The 19,179-nt window shown below is 43.9% G+C and overlaps 2 protein-coding genes across 2 annotated transcripts; one reads left to right on the top strand and one right to left on the bottom strand.

Annotated features, from left to right (window-relative positions):
- Nucleotides 1-995: 995 nt before the first annotated feature.
- LOC137606152 (G protein-activated inward rectifier potassium channel 2-like) lies at nt 996-9,861 on the top strand. Its single transcript, XM_068331258.1, has 3 exons — nt 996-1,129; nt 6,028-6,947; nt 8,680-9,861. Exons 2-3 carry the CDS (start codon nt 6,050-6,052, stop codon nt 9,030-9,032), a joined length of 1,251 nt encoding a protein of 416 aa, XP_068187359.1. The 5' UTR covers nt 996-1,129; nt 6,028-6,049; the 3' UTR covers nt 9,033-9,861.
- A 427-nt stretch (nt 9,862-10,288) lies between these two features.
- On the bottom strand, nt 10,289-16,469 carry rabgef1 (RAB guanine nucleotide exchange factor (GEF) 1). Its single transcript, XM_068331256.1, has 9 exons — nt 16,419-16,469; nt 15,147-15,338; nt 14,838-15,055; nt 14,587-14,753; nt 14,424-14,505; nt 14,224-14,356; nt 14,020-14,111; nt 13,336-13,592; nt 10,289-12,316 (listed from the first exon to the last, which is right to left on the bottom strand). Exons 2-9 carry the CDS (start codon nt 15,323-15,325, stop codon nt 11,897-11,899), a joined length of 1,548 nt encoding a protein of 515 aa, XP_068187357.1. The 5' UTR covers nt 15,326-15,338; nt 16,419-16,469; the 3' UTR covers nt 10,289-11,896.
- Between the last annotated feature and the right edge of the window lie 2,710 nt (nt 16,470-19,179).

The following is a 19,179-nucleotide window of genomic DNA, read 5'->3' on the forward strand; positions in this document are numbered from 1 at the left end:
TCCCTCTGTGACAGACTCAAGGTACAGACGCAGCCCCTGAATTAACACAATGATGTTATTATAGATGATAATCATAAAAATAATAATAAAAATAACAATAATAAAAATAATGATGTTATTATAGATGATAATCATAACAATAATAAAAATAACAATAATAAAAATAATAATGATGTTGTTATTATAGATGATAATCATAATAATAATAAAAAAATAATAAAAATAATGATGTTATAGATGATAAATCATAAAAATAATAAAAATAACTAATAAAAATAATAATGATGTTATTATATATGATAATCATAACAATAATAAAAATAATAATCAAAATAATGATGTTGTTATTATAGATGATAATCATAATAATAAAAATAATGATGTTGTTATTATAGATGATAATCGTAACAACAACAATAATAATGACAATTATAATGATAATGATAATAAAAATGACAACAATAATGATATTATAATTGGTAATGATATTATAATTGGTAATCATAACAATAATGATCATGATAATATAATAGTCATAAGAACAACAACAATAATAATAATAACATGAGTGGTATTTATTTTTGTTTATTTTGTGAATGTGGTTGTATATTGTTGTGAAAAATACTAACAAAGATGATGATGAGGATAATAATAATAATAATAATAATAATAATAATAATAATAATAATAATAATAATAATAATGACAATAATAACATGACCGGTATTTATTTTTGTTTATGTTGTGAATCTTTTAATGACTCTACCCTCCTGAAGGATCATTTGAACTCAGTCATCTTTAACATTAATTTCCATCACTCACATCATTTCTCCGCCTTCTCGTCTCCCTCGTTCCTCTTCCTCTCTCTCTCTCTCTCTCTCTCTCTCTCTCTCTCTCTCTCCCTCCCCCTCCCTCAGTCTTCTTCTATGTCTCTCTCCCAGCTGAGGGGTGGAGGCTGTCGGCCGATGCTTTTCAGAGGAGAGGGATGGAGGAAAGAGGGAATTAGTCGCTATTCCTTCAGTCTCTGTTCGGATTGAAACCCACAACCAGCAGCATCGGCGGCGCGTTTTCACCGGAGGGGATCGACTTAAAATGAACCGGGGGAGCGATCGGTGATCTGGTGCGCAAGGTAAGCCCCTTCCCCGTTCCTGCAGCGGTCCTGATCACGGCTGGTTAAATGTAATCATCTGTTATATGGGGACGGTGGGGGTGGAGAGTTACATAACACTCCAAGACGAATCAGATATTAATTATGAGAATAATCAGCGCGTAAAGAAGCCGCGTCCAGACCCGGACCTGGCGTCTGGAGCTGGTTTCTCCCTGCTGGGGGGGCCATCATGAAGGAGTCTCAGATGGAGAAAGTGGAGGAAAATGTTCCAAGGCTGTCAGAGCCTGCAGGCCTCACGTCACCACAGGACCACAACACCGCTGAAGGAGCCACACTTGTGCGTATTAACGCACAAGATGCAAAGGAGAAGAGGCCGTTATTAGTATTAAGATATTACTGTGGTCTGGATCAACCTCCATCTCCATGGCAACGGGAAATATCCAGCTTGTTTGCTCTTCCTGCACCTGATCCCAAGGAAGGAAGAAAAAACATTTAGCAAGCCTGCTGTGAGATCAGACCCTGAAGGCGTTTCTGTACGTCAAAACCACGATCTGGTCATCAAGTCAGCCGTGGAACTAGTTATCCACTGACCGGCTGGTCTGGTTTAGAGTTATTATCATGAAAAAGTGTCATTTTTGCTACTTTCATCAGGTTGAAGCAGTGATTCACACGTACGGACCTGTTTCACACCTGCTCGTCAGACTGAGGGGGTGACCTGGAGCTTCTGACCCGGCTCTCTGGGGTTCTGGTCCTGGTTCTGATCTATTTCTAAACTTTGCAAAAGCTCCAACATTTGACAGTGAATTCATTTGGAGTAAAAATTCTGATTTATTTTCTTTATTCTAATCTATAATCTCTATTCAACCATAAAATATGAAAGCATGTCTCCAAGAGCCGATACAGGTGATGTATCAGTGTCTTCATCGCTGGAACCCTCCGACTGGGCCCAGGTATTGATCCGCTGCGCCCCAGTTCATTCCCACAATCGAATAACAACCTCCTACATTTGATCCAGGAAATTACAGAGGAGGAAGAAGAGGATGATGAAGAAGAGAGAGACAGAGAAAAGTGACAACGAGAAGGGCTTTGATTCAGCAGTCGTCACAGAGACAGTGATTAAGAGTAAAGAACAAGTGGAGGCAGAGGAGTCGCTGCTTCACGTCCCCCCCCCCCCAGCTCTCACCCCCAGCACACACTCACTCTCACCTCCATTATTAAAGATGGAGAACCTTCAAACACCGGCCTGACACGCCGTCACCTAAACGCAGCTCCTTTCACACACTCGGTGGGGTGTTGGTTCTTTCCACATCCACACAGACAGGAAGTAGATGGTCACATGTTAACAGCAGGGGGCGCTCCACTTTATGCAGGATACCTTTTAAAGGGTATCTCAGATGATTGATAGCCTGATGTCCAGGTTACCAAGCAACCCCTTTCTGGGGTTGCTTGGTAACCTGGACAACCTGACTGTAAACTATAGTTTACAAATAACCAAACAATCAATACAAAACCTAAATCTAACAGATGACACCATTAAGCTGTTTATTCCATTTAAAGACCTGTTCTGCTAAAGATGTGGTATTATGGGATGGATGAGGGCAATCCAGTCGTCATAGGCTCCTGTAGCTTCTTGATGTCAATCCGTGATATTTGTGGGTTATTTGGGCTAAAAGTTGAGTTTTCCACATAAATATGATGTTATACAGTCTATGGTTCATCCACATGTTAAACAAAGACAGTTCAGATCAGTCCAAATGATGGTGATGACTCTAATACTACCATACTGTTTACTAGTTGTTCTATTTAACCATCTATTCTTAGTCAAAGCTCGCAGGTCATCCTAAGTTGTTAAAATCCATCCAATGGACTCAAAGAAAGGTTCTTGAAGACGTTTCACCTCTCGTCCGGGAGGCTTCTTCAGTTGTGGTAATGGATTGGATAACCATGACCTGAAGTTTGGTCCCGGTAGCAACACGGTACTGTGGTGCCTCCCCCAGTAGAACTGAACCTGGTCCAGGTTCAGGATGTGGTCAGTCTTCTTTGGTCCCAGTCGAGCCCGACGTGCTACACGTGTCTGACAGATCCGTCTTCAGGTCTGAAACAAGTCTATGTCTCCTGACTTCTGGAGACTCGGTACGTCTAGATTGTGTGGTGACACGTTGATGTGGTACCCCATCGCTCCAGCCAAGAGCAGGTAGGCTCTGGTCCTGTCCTGAGCAGGACATCTACTGGGCATCACCGGTTCAAATCTTCATTGAGTCTCATTGTGTTAAATTTGCCACTTCTGGTGTGCATTAATCCAGATCTAAGAAAGAGAGAGCTCATTTTCCAAAGAAAATGCGTTGTGATTGCTGGAAGGCTGTAATTTCCACTCAGGAATCAGGATGGAGATGAGTTTGTGCTGTCCTATTTTTGTCGCTGGCTGTCTCGTCAGCAGCGTCTGTGTGAACACAGTTCCTCTCAGGCCCTCTGGAACTGGACCCGTCTCAGCTGCCTGCTGGACGTGGTGGTGTTAGAGATCCAAGAGAGTGTCGGTCGCTGAACGGCTTTAATGTTCCTGCTGACCACAGATCGATGTGTCTCAGCTGTTGATGTGTCTAATAATAGCCCGTGTCCCCGTGGGAACGCAGCGCCGTTTAGGCCACATCTGGATCCCTCTACCTGGTCCTTAATGTCCGCCACACAGCAGAGGTAACGAAGAGCTGGGAGCACACCGAAGAACAGGACGGATGACTGACATGTCCACACAACCTGATCAGCTCTCCATGCGTGTTAATAACACGTCCTGCTGCAGCAGCAGAGATGCTCCTTCATGACCAGACTGAAGGAAAACATACCCATGATTCAATCTGTTCAGCTCCATTAATAATAAATCCACAGACAGACAAACAAGCAAACAAACATGGCTGATCACATCAGCTCGTCCAGCTCTCATTGGCCGAGGTGCAGAGTTGTCAGGATCAGTTTATCATTACCAGCCGGTCAGGATCAGCCCATCAGAACCAGCCTGTCCGGATCAGTTTATCAGAACCAGCCTGTCGAGCTGAAGTGGGACAGCAGATAGTGACCCATAAATGTTGTGGGCTGTTAAACGGAGCGATGCTGAAGGAAGCTCAGACGTCTCCAGGGGAGCTGCTGATTCAGGGGTTCTCTGCTGCCTCGTCACCACCAACCAGCCCCTCCTTCCTGGAGCTTGTGGACTCACCCCCCCCACCCACCCACACCCAGTATAAAATTTAACAAATAGAGCAAATCCAGTGTGTGGTAGTTGAATCATTCACAGGGATAAGACTGGAAACATAGCCACCACATTTATTCTAGTGTAATAATAATTTTATCTGTTGTTAGCATAGCTTTGTCGTCGCTAGCAGCTGTAATAGCATTATTCCTGCTGCTGATTTCCAGGCCCCACTGATCCTGGATCAGTCCCATCATGTGGACGGGCTTCTATGATTCTATTTGTGTTCATGTGAGTCCAGCTGTTCCAGAATGAGCTTCACGCTCAGCGCAGACGGATTCACTACATTGTTCCTGAAACAGATGAAACAAATGTTATGCAGCGCTCTCATCAGATACGTTCCTGCTATATTGTGAGCACTTGGTAGAGGGTTGAGCTGTCCGTTGCCACGGAAACCAGCCCTGCTCAAGCTCATAATATTCCCCTATGAATGGAGGCAGTACGGTTTCAGAATAGCCATTTGTTCCAGTGGTGGAAACACTGATAGCAGTTTAGGCAATGTGCATCATCAGGGAGGAAGAGGAGAATCTGAGGGAGCCCTTCATCCTTCTGATGTTTCCACGACGGCCGCATCTCCTGTCAGGTTCTCCTCTGGAGGAAGCGCTCCAACGGAAAGAGGTGGCAACACAAACGTCAGACGTCCTTCAGTTCACTATAGAACTTCATACTTCATGTTCACCTCTGGGGTCTGTCAGTGTTTTAGGAGTTCCAGATGAATTAGTGTAGAACCTGGTTTGTCTCCAGCGCACTGGGTGGTGTGGTTTGGGTGGAGGTGTTTGCTTCACCGTGGGTTCAGGCGGTGGTGGGGCTGGATGAGACGCTGGTCTCTGAGTGGTGGCGCTGGGAACAATGGCTGAGGGGAGGTTTAGAGATGTTATTATCCGCATGCGTATTCATTTAGCTGTCACACGACCTCCGGGTTGATGCATCGGCTGAAGGTCTCAGAGTGTTTCTCTGCAGCTGGAGTTCATCTCCTTCTGTCCACAACAACAACCTGATCAGGTTTCACTTCACCATTCTGTCATGTTAATAATAATCTGATATTGAAGTGTGTTGACATGATGTGGACATGAATCACCTCACAGGACTGTATATATATATATATATATTGGTTGATATAGATATATAAATATAGATATACAGATATCAATAGATAAAAATGTTTTAAGATATTTTACTGATTTCATCTCATTTGAAAAACAATGCTGACCCAAACACGATGCTAACAGAAAATACATATTACAGTTATGAGTATTTCCTCTCGCCTAATGTTTAGTATCTTTAAATCATTGGTGGAAGAACCCGACCAGACTTCTCCCTCTTTATATCTATCATGGAGATGTGGTTTCAGTCATAGAAACAGAAGTAGGAGATAATCCCAGCCCTTGCTGAGAGCTTCATGCTGGTTCTTCTGCAGCGTGAGGCAGAAGTACGTGGGTCACCATCAGTGTTTTTACTTAAACACAATATTCAGAGTCTCCCTTCCCTCTCATCAGGACCAGCCACTCTCCTGGTTCTTCACAACGAGGTCAGAGGATGGTCAGAGTAGCAGAAGCAAAGGACTGTCTGGCCCCTCACAGAAGATAGACATCTCCATGTTCACTACCACTCAAAGCCGTCTGGATGGATGAACAGATGTTTTCTCTTCAGAACTAATAATCTGCATGTTTCCCTCCAACAGGCTTGAATCCCCCAGCAACCCCATGGAGCAGGATGTGGAGAGCCCGGCCATCATCAGACAGCCCAAGTTGCCAAAGCAGGCTCGCGAGGATCTGCCCAAACAGCATGCTGAGATGTACCGAACAAAGAAGATCCAGAGGTACGTCCAGAAGGACGGGAAGTGCAACGTCCATCACGGGAACGTCCGGGAGACCTACCGTTACCTGACCGACATCTTCACCACGCTGGTAGATCTGAAGTGGAGGTTCAACCTCTTCATCTTCGTGTTGGTGTACACGGTGACGTGGCTCTTCTTCGGCTTCATGTGGTGGCTTATCGCCTACCTCCGGGGGGATCTGGACCATCTATCGGACAACCACTGGACTCCTTGCGTCAATAACCTCAATGGGTTCGTATCGGCCTTTCTGTTCTCCATCGAGACCGAGACCACCATCGGTTACGGATACAGAGTCATCACGGACAAATGCCCCGAGGGGATTCTTCTGCTTTTAGTTCAGTCGGTGTTGGGGTCCATCGTGAACGCCTTCATGGTGGGCTGCATGTTTGTTAAGATCTCACAGCCCAAGAAGCGAGCAGAGACGTTAGTGTTTTCCACCAACGCGGTCATCTCCATGAGAGATGGGCGGATGTGCCTGATGTTCAGAGTGGGTGACCTCCGGAACTCGCACATCGTGGAGGCGTCCATCAGGGCCAAGCTCATCAAGTCCAAGCAGACCAAGGAAGGGGAGTTCATCCCGCTCAATCAGACGGACATGAACGTGGGCTACAACACTGGAGACGACCGGCTGTTCCTGGTGTCGCCGCTCATCATCTGCCACGAGATCAACCAGAACAGCCCCTTCTGGGACATCTCTCAGGCTCACCTGGCCAAGGAGGAGCTGGAGATCGTCGTCATCCTGGAGGGGATGGTGGAGGCCACAGGTGAGTGTTACAGGAAATGAGTGTTGTAGATCATGTGTCAGCAGGATTACACTTAAACCACATGATGGAGTTTCATGAAACCTGCTGGAACAGAGACTGGGGTCACCAACCAGAGTCCAGAGTCCTTACGCTTCCCTTCATGGTGCTGTGTTACTCTACGTTACCCTGACTTACCCTTCGTTACCCTGCGTTACGCTACGAGATGTGCATGCAGGCTGATGATGTCAGAGGTATTGAGCTGACTGTAGCCACAGAAACGGGATCTGTCCAAACACATTAAAATACAAGAGTATATGTTAATGACTGAGATCTGATGGGGTGTTCAGACGCCAGATGACTGTAGTCATCTTTCCCACATTCAGCCAAGACAAAATGAACCAATTACATAACGTCTGAGTGCGTTTTTTGAACAGCTGCTGGAGACTCACAGAGGACTTTTCCTGCAGACAGCTGAGCCAAAGATTCAAATCAAAACACAAGAAAACGCATCTGAAAGTGGCCGAAACCCGTGAAACCCCTCTACCCCTGGACGTCGGGGGAGAGGGGTTAGGTGTAGGGTTGGATCTCGTTGCAGATAGAAAGATGAAAGAAAAAGCATATTACTCGGGCAGCAATGGGGATGAAAATGAGATGATGACCTTGACCATGAGAAAACTAGGTCAAGGTCAAAATTTCACTTTTATACCTTTTTAATGCCCATAACATTATTGTAGGTTGTCCTGGGTCTGTCTGCTACAGTATACCTCTAGCAGTGGTCAACTTACAAATATGAAATGAAAAGCCAAATACTTGATAGTACAATATAGAATTCATTGCTGCAACCATTATGAAAGCAGGTCAAGGTAAAATTTTGAATTCAGGGGTGTCGCGGGATGTTGCAGTCTTTGACTGCCTTGTTTGTTCCTCCATTCGTCAATTTATTCATCTAAACATTTTACACTTTTGCAGCATGCATGAAAAATACTAATTAACCCTATTTACCTTTGGGCCAGTGACATGACAAAATCCATAACCTTTATTAGTTTTAGTTCATATGAAATCAGTGTGATTCTGGAACTCATAACCAGCTAGTTGAAAGAGCTTCAGACAGACTTCACTCAGAGCCGTCAGGGGGATGGAAATCAGATTTGGATGCATTATGAAATGTAGTAAGAAGAGTCTTTGGCCTGATGACAGCCTGAAATGAAGTCAGTGAATCACCGAAGCCTTCACAGTTCATTCTGTGATTGATGGAAATGCATGTTTTCACTGAGTCATAAGAAATACTTGATTGACTGATGGATTGTAATTGCTGACACTGCCGACATGGGGGATAGAAACGGCCCTGTTTCAGGTCTCTAAATGTTCCTGGTGACGTCTGAGGGTGACACAGCAGGTTTTTCATTTATGAATGTTAAGGAGGTGCAGGAACAACACAGCCTGACGTCAGAGACACAGGTGCTCCTGGACTCTGGGCAGGCTGGACGCTCATTTAGATTCAGCACCGCCTCCTCTGACGGCATGAGACCACCGCTAACACCGTATGATACACGTCTGTAAAACTCCTCGGTGAACATCACTGCATCCATGGTAACGGTATACTAACAAACATGTTCTGTACCCATCGATGTCAGCATCTTCACAGAGTGCCTCAAACAAAACCCCATTGAACCGTCACATCTACTTTTACCTGCAGAGAGATGAACATATATCCCATGAACCTTTGCTCTTTGGTGTCGCTCTGTGTCTTCAGGCATGACGTGTCAAGCAAGGAGCTCGTATGTCAGCAGTGAGATCAAGTGGGGCTACCGGTTCACACCGGTCCTGACCCTGGAGGACGGCTTCTACGAAGTGGACTACAACAGCTTCCATGACATCTACGAGACCAACACCCCACCCTACAGTGCCAAAGATTTGGCTGACATCACCAGTCGCAGCCGCTTGCCCCTCACCTGGTCTCTGGCCAGTAAGCTGAGCCAGCAGGGCCTGCCAGAGTCCGAGCAGGAGGGTCAGGAGACCAAGTCCAGCCAGGAGAACCAGGGCAAGAACCAGCAGACGGAGAGGAACGGCGACATCGCCAACTTAGAGAGCGAGTCCAAGGTGTGAAAGACGGCAGGTTGTACGGTCCAAATGAGATTATTGTGCAGTGTACATCTCAGCACTGAGGCTGCAGAGGACACCGGAGGCGTTGGGGTGGTAAACAAAGACCAATGAGCACAGTAGACCAAGTATCCCCGCACTAAGAACCGCTTTTTTCTCAGTGATCCATACGTACCCCAATAAGAACCAACATCCGGAGACGTGTCCCACTGCTGGACTGATCTGCAGTCAGTGCATGTTTCAAAAATAATGAGATGTCCTCCTGACCAGATTCCAATTATTTTTTCTATTAAGATATTCCTAGGGGCATTTGCAAGTATTTTTGTATATATTATGAGAAGTTTTAAAATTCTTTGTTTTGTTGCAGTGTGAATATTTGACAGATGTTTGATACTAATACCTTTAGGTTAGTTCTGTATATATTCTATGCCTTACTGTATGTATAAAGCTTTCATGACTTGTTTTTCAGAAGTATATTAGCATGTATAAATATTATCTGCAGTTCATTTATCTTGTATTATGTATATACTGAATAAGGACGTTAGAAGAAACACACACATTTCAATGGATGCAACCTAGTTTAAACCAATGACCAGTACTTCCCCAAACAATGATTGTTTGTTTAGTGTAGTTCTACACGTCTACAATACAATTCTTCGAGAAGCCATGACTTGCAGTTTGCAGCTGAGTGACTTCAGACAATGGCCCTTTAAGACTGCATTTTGTCACTTTTGCACATTGGAGACCTCTAGTGGAGAAAGTTAGTCTGTCAGTCTCCACAAACCCCTCACATGTCGCCCAACAATATTAAAAACAATAAAGAGTAAATCGCATAATAACGGATGACACTTTTCCTTTTATTTCTGGTGAAATTTGGTGATGACTGTGATCACAGGAATGAAAGAAATAAAAGTATGAGATGAACTGAGGAAACATTACTTTATTGTTTCAGCTGTCAGACGGATCTAATGTTAAGGACTATCAACAGCTCATTTTACTGGTTTTCAGTAGGACTACTACATAAATGTCAGGCTTTACCCTTTGCAGCGCCCTCTAGTGGACCCTGAAGGCTCTGCAGGCTGGATGCCTCCTACAAACCCAGCAGACCTCTGAACTAGTACGAATTCTGCTCTCTGATGAGATGTGACCACCAGGTGGCGCTACAGTCAGTTCAATAGGATTTCATGAAGCAGTTGAATGAATGAATGAATGAATGAATGAATCAGTGACACAAAACTTTTAAATAAAAGTTTAATTGGCTAATCAAATGAAGATGACAAAACAAGAATATTGGCACAGTAATGATGTACACAAATACAAAAAAAAACAAAATCATATTCTGTGTGCTCTTATTCTATTATTTTAAAATATATTTTTTATATTTTAATATAATAGAAATAAAAACATATGTTTTTTTTATTTTAAAATAATGTATTAAAATAGAATAAGAGCATACAGGCTTCATTCAGGGTGAAGCTGAAAGTTCTTCCCAGTACTGTATTCTGAGAAGAAAAACCAGCTGAAGTCAGTGACTGCTTTCTTTTCTGTAGTATTTAATATTAAGACTTTCTGCACATCCACAAAAAAACATCGGAGCTCATATCATTGTTTCCTCATGCAGGACGGTATCTCCTGAACATGAGTTTCAGCTTCTGCTGCTCACGTGTTAAACCATTTCTGGACCATAATAATCCACACATTTTCTTCTAGAAGAACCGATTGCCATCATCTCATCAGTAGCTGCTTGTCCGCCTCGCGGTTCACGGGTGTTACTGGAGCCTATCCTGGCTGGCTATCGAGATCGAGACGCAGCAAAAATCAAAGTTCTCAGTTCTTAAGTCACTTCAAAATCCATCAGATGAATAATAATATTAGTGTTCTAGTTTAAAACTATAAAACAACCAAGTATGTTGTGGTTAAAGGCTGGACAGGACAGTTATTAACTCGCTACTGTCATGTAGTCTTGTGTTTTAATGTTTGTCACTAAAGTCTAAATGATGTACTTGTTAATACTGACAACATTCTAAAAAAAAAAACATCGGTACGGATTCAACTGTCAGTAGAACAGGATAACGCTGAGTCACACCCAGGATAACACAGCACATCCCATAATGAAAAGGCAAACCAAAATATCAAAGACATCCTGTCATTAAATATGCATGCTGAGGTGAATATAAAGAACACCTTGTCAAATACACTGAAATCTAAAAACACAGTACTGTGTAGAAACATGAAGGACCTCGTGAAGTTCATGTGACACCTGGAGACAACGAAGCGTCGTGTTTCTACATTTGTCAGCGTGGAGAAGATGAGATGAGACGGTGACAGAACATTAAACATAAAGTCAAAGCTTTGGTGTCTAGAAATAAAACATTAGCTTTACAGCGTTAGCAAAGTGTGAAAATACGAACATGAGCCACCTCAACAGCCAATGTGTGTAGATTTTAATTTTGAGTTAGAAATGTTTATTACCATCTGTATTTTATGTGTATATGACTGAACGAAGAGGACCATGATTTTTATTTGATTCTAGACATATTACCTCAAAATCTATCTATCCATCTATCCATCTAATGTAGCGTAGCTGCCTAGTAACTAGCTAGCGTGCTAGCGTCTGTAACAATCTCTTTTGGCGTCTGTTTTCTCTACATCACACCATCACTGCCTAACGGCACACTTCAGTTCATAGTGATGAGTGGAAACAGGCTAACTAGCCTCCTAGCTGCTAGAGTGGATCAGTTTGTGATGCTAAGCGCGGTGCTAAAGCTACGTTAGCTTCCTGGAGCGTGACTCTGAGTTTGTGCAGGTTAAAGTTACTAAAGTTACTCGACCGTGGAGTGAAATGTTTTCTCCTGCCTCTGGTGACTCCACTACCCAGCAGACATCTGGGGTGTGAGGGGGGGCGGCAGGTTGTCGCTGTCCGCGTTGCGGTCGTCCAAAGCAGACACCGGGCGGGGCAGAATCTCCAGAGGGTATTTCTCCAGAGCGCCGTTGACCTCCTGCTGGACGCCCCCGGTCCAGGTCAGCAGGTCGTCCTGCAGCCTCTGCGCCGCCTCCATCACCGCCTCCTGGCGGCAGTTGAGGCCCGACAGCGTCTCCAGGTTCTGGTTGAGCTCGGCCAGGACCGGGTTGATGGGAGCTCCGCCGGGGGCCGAGTCGGTCTGAGACCAGTCCGCCTCCGAGCCGTTGGAGCGGGGCGACGCCTGGCCCGACATGTAGCGCTCAAACTCGTCCGCAGAGAGGTTGAGGGATTGAGCGTCCAGCTTCTCGATGAAGGCCACGGCGCAGCACTGAGGAAGAGGAGACACGGGTCAGCAGATGAAGACGAGGTCAAGGTTTCATCACATCCAGTGTCAGGGTCCAACACACAATTCCATTCTATCCTCCACTGCTCTGTGACCCGGGGTGCACTGACCCCTCAAATATAGCTTCTAATCCTCCAGATCTAGATTAGATTAGATTAGATCCAGATCCACAAGCAGAGGCAGGGTAAATAAAAGATGGTTACCATCCAGTAACAGAAAAAGCATCTACAGTAATCCCTCGTTTATTCATGCTTCAAGATGCACAGCTTCACCACATCACGGATTTTTAATAGGTAGTCATGTGATACCATACTCGCATGCTATTGGCTGACAGCCAATAGTTGCGTTCCGACTCACAATTCTTTTTGCGACTTTTCTTTAATACAAAAGTGCTTTAAACAGTCTATAAAAGTGTGGGAAAAGGTAATACAGATAGAAGGTGGTTTAATATCAGTATGGGGAGGGTTCAAAAACATTTAAATTACCGTAAATAATAAAATAGTTTGTTGCTCTATCGCGGAATTTCGTTTTTCCCGGTTGGTCCTGGAACACATTAACCACGAGAAACGAGGGATTACTGTACGTAAACTCTCTATAGCTTTCCTTATCCACTAATAATCTGTAGAAATGTTAAATACTGACAGAAATATCTCATTAACGTGGATGAATATGTAACCGGGTTGTTGTTAAGCCGTTTATAAAACCCACTATTTATGCAATGTTATGTTATTTTCTGTCCTGTAATGAGGTCAGACTTGTCACTAGTTGATGTCAGCATTAGAATACCGGCGTCTGATCCAGTTTCCAGCAGCAGAGAAGTCTGTCGTCAAGCTGCTGTGGGGGTGGGAGGCCTGATCTGTCAGAAATCGAGGGGCACCGGAACCGAAAAAGTGGAAAGAGGAACTGGGACTGGGTTTGAGTTAACCGTTTGAGGAACAAACAGGAACCGATGAGGAACCGATGAGTCAAAGCGAACGCCAGGAGGAGCAGGAGGAGAATCTGACCAGGTTGGTGAAGAAGTATCCGTCCTCCCCGGTCATCAGCCGGCTGGGGTTGCAGAAGCGGGTGATGTACTGGATGTTGGACTGCAGCCGGGGGGGGTTGGCCTTCAGCACGATGTAGATGAGCGCCGGGAGGAAGTCGTCGGCGGACGCCGGCTCGTTTTTGGTGATCCGGATGGCGCTGAAGATGTGTTTACTGCAGCGGGTGACGCAGCCCAGCTTGTCACGAGGAACTCGCTTCGAGTCCATCTCGATGATGTCTGGGGACACAAACAAACAAACAAACACAAGTTTATCACCGTGAAAAACAAATCACTTGAGTTGATCAATAAGCAAATACTCTGACAGTTCATTTCTTTCTTGTTCCAGTTGTTTAGATGTAAAGTTTGACTTGTTTTATTACTTTTATATTATAAGTATAAAGTCAAGCTACTGAAAATAAAGGAAACACTTTTCTACCTCTTGTAACTGTGTGTGTGTGTGTGTGTGTGTGTGTGTGTGTGTGTGTGTGTGTGTGTGTGTGTGTGGTGTGTGGTGTGTGTGTGGTGTGTGTGTGTGTGTGTGTGTGTGTGTGTGTGTGTGTGTGTGTGTGTGTGTGTGTGTGTGTGTGTGTGTGTGTGTGTGTGTGTGTGTGTGGTTTTAAAACACACCACCTACTCTCCCCTGAAGGCCGAATCTTTCTCTCACCTGTTATTGCTTGGACCACGTTCTCAGAGACTTCTGGGATGTCTTCCTCCATGGACACACACAGCATCTGGATTGTTACCCAGCGCAAGGCCCTGACACGCAAACACAAACACACACTTTACACACACAGAACCAGCCGACTTTCACTCAGTTTATCTGTATTATCATCATCCTCTTGGATCTGCTGACTCCAGAAACACACACCTAATCCTCGTCTGCGTCGCTAAGTCCTTCCTTTCATCGTCGGTGGTCTCTGGACAGAACACGCTCTTATACAGACGAGTCATGATGTACTTCTCCACCTGGTCCATCACCTGCTCCACCGACTCCGACGACCCTGGTGAACAGAGACCGATCAGATCACGAGGAGACGTCAGCTGACTGCAGGAGACCTCTGGACCCACCTTTGAAGTGACTCATCAAGCGTTCGGCCATGTTCTGGTAGAAATCCTGAACGCACTCCGATAGTTCGTCAGCACTCAGGTCCTGCAAGGAGAACGCCAGCGTGAAGGTCAAACACAGGTCAACAAACGGTTCTACGTCACCGGACCACAAACAGTTTCACACCTTCTTGCTCGACATGTTGACGATGAAGGCTCGGCACTGCTTGTGGATCTCTTTGCCGGGCTTCTGCAGGTTTTTCAGGAAGTCCACGAAGTCCTTGGAGACCTGATCCATGTCGAAGCTGGTGCGGCGGCTGTTGGACGGACTCGGGGTCTTGCCCTCTTGGTTTTCTGAGGAGGAACGACATCAAGAACACGTGACACGTCTGTCTGAGGTCAGAGACGGCGAGCTGGTCTTCACACACTCTGTCACACCTTTCTTAGGAGCGACACGTGATGAAGGGCTGAAGAACTTCTTGACGGTGGTGACTTTGCGTGTCTTCTCATTTGTCTTCTTCTCCTCGAACTTGGAGAAGGGTCCCAGAGAGGCGGGGCCCGGGTGTGGGTGTGGAGGAGTGGGGTGGGAGTGGGTCTGGGAGTGGGGCTGTGCTCCATGACTACTGGCATACGCCGCCTCCTCCTCTCGCTGCAGCCTGTTGCCGACGACAACGGATAGAGCAGACATCATCACATGATCACCACAACATGAGGGGTATTGTAGTCCTGGTGAAGCAGTGGTCTTACTTTTCTGCCAAGGCCCAGTCGTCCTGGATCTGTTTCTGCCGGACCCGCTGGTACTCCTCCCTCCAACACTTGGAGCACAGGCCCTGCCATGCTGCATTGCCATAGTAACCGCATCCCTTTTTGCACAACAGGTCTGATTGGTCCACATGTATCCCCCGTCGCTCCGTCCGCTGACTCATGATGCTGGCCCACCTGGAGGGAGAGATTTATCACCTCTCAGCATTCTGCTCCACACTGCTGCAGAATATTAGACCAAAACATCTGAACGTCAGTCAGACCGGCTGCCCCATCGTGTGCCTGATGGGAATTAACCTCATTACACATTAGTGTCAGTTCTCTTCTCTGCCAGCTGCGTGTGGAGACTAAAATACAACACTGGTAGTAAAACCACAAAGACCTTTTTCCTCATTTCTGGTATTTCAGCCGCTAAACACTTCACTATAACCTTTTTAATCTCATTTTTAAAAAGCTGTCTATCTCCCAACTACTTGGTTCGCTGTCACCATCTGTTAAAACACATGTGTCAAACTCAAGGCCCGGGGGCCAAATGTGGCCCGCCAAATCATTTTATGTGGCCCATGAGAGCATAAAAGGTCAGAGGGGTAGTAAATAGGTCAAAAGTTTGCTTTAACCCAAAAACTACATTTCCCACAATGCAGTAATGAAGCCCATTTTAGCTTTGACAAAAACGTTTTGAACAAAGTTAATGTCTTAACTCGTGTTTAATGTTTTTTTTTTTAATTATTATTCATTGGATAGTTTGATCCTTGATTGATGGAGTTCTGTGGGTTTAATAACCTCATAAATTAAAAGAATTTATGCTGTAACAAAGAAAGAAACATGTGTTTTCTGTGCAACTGTAATGCTTGTAACTTGAATAACTAATAAATTCAGAGTTATATAACATTAAGGAGTAGTAATATTTATTTTACATTAGATTATTTACATCTGGCCCTTTGAGGACAGCCGTAATGCTGATGTTGACCTCGGTGAAAACGAGTTTGACACCCCTGTGTTACAGCATATTTAAAACGTAAAACAAGTAAAACATCCAAAAAGCACCGGACAACAGACCGGTTTCACTAAAGGTTATCAGCGGTCACAGCGGTCCCCGGTCCTCCGTCCATCTTTCGGTTGGTCTCAGACCACAGCTTTAAATAACTAACAGCTGCTCATGCGCCCGTTTGTCAGTTAGCGGAGCCGTTAACGGCTAACGGGTGCGGCTCGAACCGGTTAACGAGCGGTTTTCCAGCAGGAGGTTCCGCTACTCACCTGCCGCGAATCCACCGACAACAGGCGGCGAGCAGGACGCGGAACTTCCCCGTGACGTAAGCCCCGGATGAACACGATCACGTGATTTACGTTTAACCCGGAAGTGCAGCAGCGCAACCACTGGATTACGAATTAAAAAATTTTTTAAACGAAGTGACGTCTTTGATAAATTTTTACAAATATGTTTTCTGAACTATGAAATAATTCAGAATTGGAAAATAATTTTTAAATAAACCTTGAATCCTGTCCAGTCCTAGTTTGCTTCATTCTACTTTGAGCAATTCGGCTTCATCCTTGTTTGAACAACTCTGGTGCGTTTACGTGCGGATGGCAGAGTAAGTTTTTCATTATATAGGGAAAACTTTTTATTCACAGCGCACACGATAATAAACGCTTTGAATCCTTTGAAGCAGGGACTTCAAGGATTGATGGACTCGCTCAACTGAAGGTGGGGTTACATGACACCAACTCGCCTATCAGAAGTGTTAATGATGAGTTTTCATGGGAACCGTGGTCTGAAATCTATTGTTATCATCCTAACGCTCCTGTTCGACGTCATACAGAATGCTTTTGGTTTTGTCTCCATTTATATTCTGTGTTTTAATGTGATTTGGCACATAAATGCTAGAATTACCTTGTTAAAAATGAATGTAAATGTATTCATTTTAATATCTACTTTATGTTTACTGACCGCAGCAGTAAAGAACTCCCGACTGACCCTGAACGTGAACGCACCACATACATCAACTACAGTATGTATCATCATCATCATCATCATCATCATCATCATCATCCAGTGTTCTTATTTCCGTGCGTCCTTGCATCTTTGACTCACTTTTTTTTTGACGGGACGCAAGCCTTAAATGCACTTCCATTCAACAAAATTATTCGCAATTTATTTTATTTTTTTAATTTCTCCACTTAAATTTCGAACCCGAAAAATCGCCATTATGTTTTGATTTCGCGCGGGTTTCTCATCACGAAACTTACCTGCGTGAATCTCCCAAATATAAATCAACCAAACGGCAACGCGACATCGCTGCAGTGAGAGCGAGGAGTTAGTGAGACCCTTCTGAGCGAGGGTCCTGTTGGGTTTGTCTCTCTTTAGAAGTGCTTTGAAATGCTGATGTGATTAAGCACTACACAAACAAAGGTTGATTGATTGTTTGATTGATTATCACCACGCCTCCGGAAAAGATGCAAAAGTTTGAGAAAAACCAAGTGACAATGACATTACAACTTTATTTATTTCTAAAACAGTTTTTTAATGACTACCAGGCTTTAACATTTTGGTAAAAGTAGTATATAATTTTACTCGTTTTTTGTTTTTACTTAAATAGTCATGACGTCGTTATTAATAAAATCATTTAAATTAGCAGTTTGTTTATGTTTGTTTTTATTTTCTGATCTATACGGGTTGGCAAGACAGAGACAGAGATGGGAAGGACGCGCAGCAGGTTAGGGTGATTAAGGATAGGGATGGAGGTCTATTGACAGGTGCCAGTAGTGTGATGGGAAGATGGAAAGAGTACTTTGAAGAGTTGATGAATGAGGAAAATGAGAGAGAACATATATATATATATATATATATATATATATATATATATATATATATATATATATATATATATATATATATATATATATATATATATATATATATAAACCAATTATTATCTTCTCTAAGGCTCTAATAATACATCACTATTCAATTGCTGATTAGATTTTTTTATTAATTCAAGTCTGTAAAGTAACCAGCAATTAAATTTAGCAAATAAACATTAACATATAATCAAATTATACCCTGAATAGTTAGGCTAAATGATTGTTTGATGATGAAGATGATGATGATGATGATGATGATGATGATGATGATGATGATGATGATGATGATGATGATGATGATGATGATGAGAGTTAATTTTACCTCAAGAAAGTTGTGCATCCTTGGGATGCACTTCAAGAAAAATTTGTGCATCCCAAAAGTAATTACAGAATAGACAGTATGAGCGTCCACAAGGATTGAGTTTCGCCAACAGTACAATACAAAAACCGAACATAAACTTCTCTTCTTTCGGCTTTTCCCTTCAGGGGTCGCCACAGTGAATGGCTCATCAGCTTTATTCTCCTGTAGCCATATCTCTGCACGTCTCCCTTGTTCTTAAAAAATAAATAAATAAAATAATAATAATAATAATTAAAAAAAAAAAATATATATATATATATATATACACACACACACATACACACCTGGGCATCCAGGACACCCTGGATTAGAGCTCAAGGCCACAAGAAAGACAAACACACACGCTCACACTCCCACCTACAGACAATGTGGAGTGAATATTTCGACTAAGCTGCATGTTTCTGGGGGTGTGACAGAGAACCCACACAGACACGGGGAGAACATGCAAACTCCACACAGAATGGAGTAAGGATTTAAGAGGAGAAGGACCTCTTGTCTTCTTGCTGATTGTCTGCCTTGGATGCACAAATACACATTTTACTGCAGGCATCCTCACTGCAACACAAAGCCAGAAGTTTGAAGCGTTGCCTGGACCTGACTGAGTGGTCACTGGTCAGGGGATCCATCCCGACTTGAAGACGACTGTCTTATCAACATTGAGGTTAATAATCAGCCGGTGTGTTCTCGGGTAAGGACAAAGGTTGTGTGACGTCAGCTGCCTTCACCAGGCAGCAGGCTGCTATGCTAACATTTCTCACAATATTTACCTTTCAGAAAATACCAAAAAGGAATGTG

The sequence above is a fragment of the Antennarius striatus genome, chromosome 13 (assembly GCF_040054535.1).
Source record: "Antennarius striatus isolate MH-2024 chromosome 13, ASM4005453v1, whole genome shotgun sequence".
Classification (NCBI taxonomy): Eukaryota; Metazoa; Chordata; class Actinopteri; order Lophiiformes; family Antennariidae; genus Antennarius; species Antennarius striatus.

Coding starts and splice junctions, on each gene's coding strand:
- LOC137606152 (XM_068331258.1), top strand. CDS start 6,050: ATGGAGCAGGATGTGGAGAGCCCGGCCATCATCAGACAGCCCAAGTTG. Junction 6,948..8,679: donor GGGGATGGTGGAGGCCACAG/GTGAGTGTTACA, acceptor CTGTGTCTTCAG/GCATGACGTGTCAAGCAAGG.
- rabgef1 (XM_068331256.1), bottom strand. CDS start 15,325: ATGAGTCAGCGGACGGAGCGACGGGGGATACATGTGGACCAATCAGAC. Junction 14,754..14,837: donor ACGTGTCGCTCCTAAGAAAG/GTGTGACAGAGT, acceptor GTTCCTCCTCAG/AAAACCAAGAGGGCAAGACC. Junction 14,357..14,423: donor CTTGATGAGTCACTTCAAAG/GTGGGTCCAGAG, acceptor TCTGTTCACCAG/GGTCGTCGGAGTCGGTGGAG.